We start from the raw sequence: 2,316 nt of genomic DNA, 5'->3' as shown, positions 1-2,316 counted from the left end.
CCTGACCTTTCTTATTCTTGGTGTAAAGTTGAGTCTTACAGCAAAGGAAAAATAGTCATCTACAGGGTTCCATTTTAAACCTAAGATTTTCTCACTATCAGATTCTATTATTCTTATATTGCAGTGTTCATAATGCCCGCTGACTATCCAGTGCTTTATTCTGAAACTTCCCTGCGACAATACCCTTTCAGTATCCTGTATCAATTTGATTGCATTCTCAATGGCATCAGTAGAATACAGTATATCATCTACACATGTATTATTAAGAATCATATCTTGCACATCCGGGGATTCCTTACTGAATTGTTCTACTGTACGTCTCAAAGCTACCATAGCTATAGTACCACTGGGCCTATCTCCAAATGTTACTGTGGTAAGAACATACTGATCAGGTGGCCTACTATCATCCAAGTCCCTCCATATAAATCTATGTGTATGTTCATCTAGTGTGCTGAGTTTTACAGTATGGTACATCTTTGCTATGTCACCCACTATGGCTATATTATCTTGCCTAAATCTACACAACACTCCCAGCAAACTGTTCAAAATATCAGGCCCCTTAGCCCAAAAATCATTTAACCTCTATCCCATATAAGATGCTGAAGAATTGAAGACAATGCGCACTGGGGTTGAACTAGAATCTGGCTTCAACACCTCATGATGATGAATATAGTGAATTGGGCCGTTGTACTCTTGAATCTCCTTATTAGTTAATTTCCTAGCTACTCCCCTTCTAACCATATCTTTTATCTCTTTCTGATATTTCATTGCATACTCATTCCCAAGTTTCCTTAATCTATTCTCTGTTGTTCTTAACCTGGCATTTGCTACCGTTATGTTATTTTTCAATTGATTTGGATCTCTTATCCAAGGATACCTTACAAACCAGCTTTTCTGTTTCTCATCATACGTTAATCCTTCCTCAATCAATTTCATTTCCTTTTCTTCTTTCAAACTTACTTAATTGAGTCCAGGACAACCTCTGCACATACATTTGATACATTGTGGATTACACCTTGTTCCCATTTCTTCTATGGCAAAAAATTTATCTAACTGATCCTTTATATTTTCTGTTGGATCGATATTGATTTCATTCAAATTTACTGAACTTGAAAGTTTATGAATTCTCACAAACACATGATTACTAGTATTAACTTGATTTGTAATTTCATCAGGTCTACCACGTATGCTGAACCCAAACTGATTTTCTAGCAACTGGAGACCCTTATTTGTTTCAACAACCCTTGGCAATATTTCACAATAACTAGCACCGATAAGCATATCAATTTCCCCGTGTGGGCGATTCAGCTCTAAGTTTGATATTCCCTCAAAAAGTTCAGATACCCTGGATAAGTCTACTTTCTTGATTTTGGCTGTTATTTCATTAAATCCAACAGCATTCACATTCCAAACCTTACCAGATTTATCAATTAGTGGTACACAATATTCGTTGCTTGAGTGATATTCAACCGCATTGCCCACCTTGATCATGGATAAATTTATATGCTTTCCACTTAAACCCAATTTCTTAGCCATTCTATTTGTTATGAATGAAATATCCGCTCCTAGATCCCACAATACACTAACAGGCATGTTCTTACTATTCACCATACTGATATTCAATAACACTGCAAATCCCTTTTCTGATATCGCTTTGTGAATACTATTTTCTACTCTATCGGAATGTAACAGTGGATGATGATTAAGATTGCATGGCCCTTTACCTTCAATGATGACATCACACAATGTACCAACATTGCAGCTACGAGCAGTATGATATCCCCTTAGACACCTAAAACATATTCCATTACCTTTTATAATCTCAAATCTTTCTTTGCTACCACAACCATTAAATTCATAACCTTCTGTTATATCATCCTATCCCCTTACTATCTGCCTTAGGTTTAATACCTTTAACCATTTCTGTCAAGTTAACAATACAAGATTCAAATTCCTTATTTTTTATACTTTGTTCTTCCCCAATTTTTTTCACCAATTTTATCAATTCCGATTCATTCTCAACTGTGCTTACAACATGATGGACTGTTGCCTTATTATCACTACCGCTACTCCTAACATTGGAATTCATATATTCCAAAATTTTTCTCTCCTTCTGTAAGAACTTCAACAACTCAGGAAACAGATTGCTAGTTACTGATACCTCATCTGCTTTAATTATCCATTCTCTCTTTTGAAGTGAAGGTAAAACCTTTTCTATATGGCTGACAACGTTTGCACTATTAAGTTCATCAGAGATTTACCTTTTTTAGATCAAGCCAACATTGCTCAACCTGATCGACCATTTTAATAAAGCCT

At 35.7% G+C, this 2,316-nt stretch overlaps 2 protein-coding genes across 2 annotated transcripts in view; both read right to left on the bottom strand.

Moving 5' to 3' along the window:
- The window catches only part of LOC137617093 (uncharacterized), a 1,089-nt gene extending 615 nt beyond the window's left edge, over window positions 1–474 (bottom strand). Inside the window, exon 1 of the mRNA XM_068346931.1 lies at window positions 1–474. This exon is cut by the window's left edge and continues 615 nt beyond it. Within this exon, the coding sequence (XP_068203032.1) occupies window positions 1–474 (474 nt within the window).
- A 108-nt stretch (window positions 475–582) lies between these two features.
- On the bottom strand, window positions 583–1,611 carry LOC137617092 (uncharacterized). Its single transcript, XM_068346930.1, has 2 exons — window positions 1,014–1,611; window positions 583–827 (listed from the first exon to the last, which is right to left on the bottom strand). Exons 1-2 carry the CDS (start codon window positions 1,609–1,611, stop codon window positions 583–585), a joined length of 843 nt encoding a protein of 280 aa, XP_068203031.1.
- Window positions 1,612–2,316: the final 705 nt, after the last annotated feature.

This window comes from Palaemon carinicauda, chromosome 23 (genome assembly GCF_036898095.1).
Source record: "Palaemon carinicauda isolate YSFRI2023 chromosome 23, ASM3689809v2, whole genome shotgun sequence".
NCBI classification, from domain to species: domain Eukaryota; kingdom Metazoa; phylum Arthropoda; class Malacostraca; order Decapoda; family Palaemonidae; genus Palaemon; species Palaemon carinicauda.
Note: the sequence above shows the minus strand (reverse complement) of the source record. Positions and strands in the feature narration are given on the sequence as shown.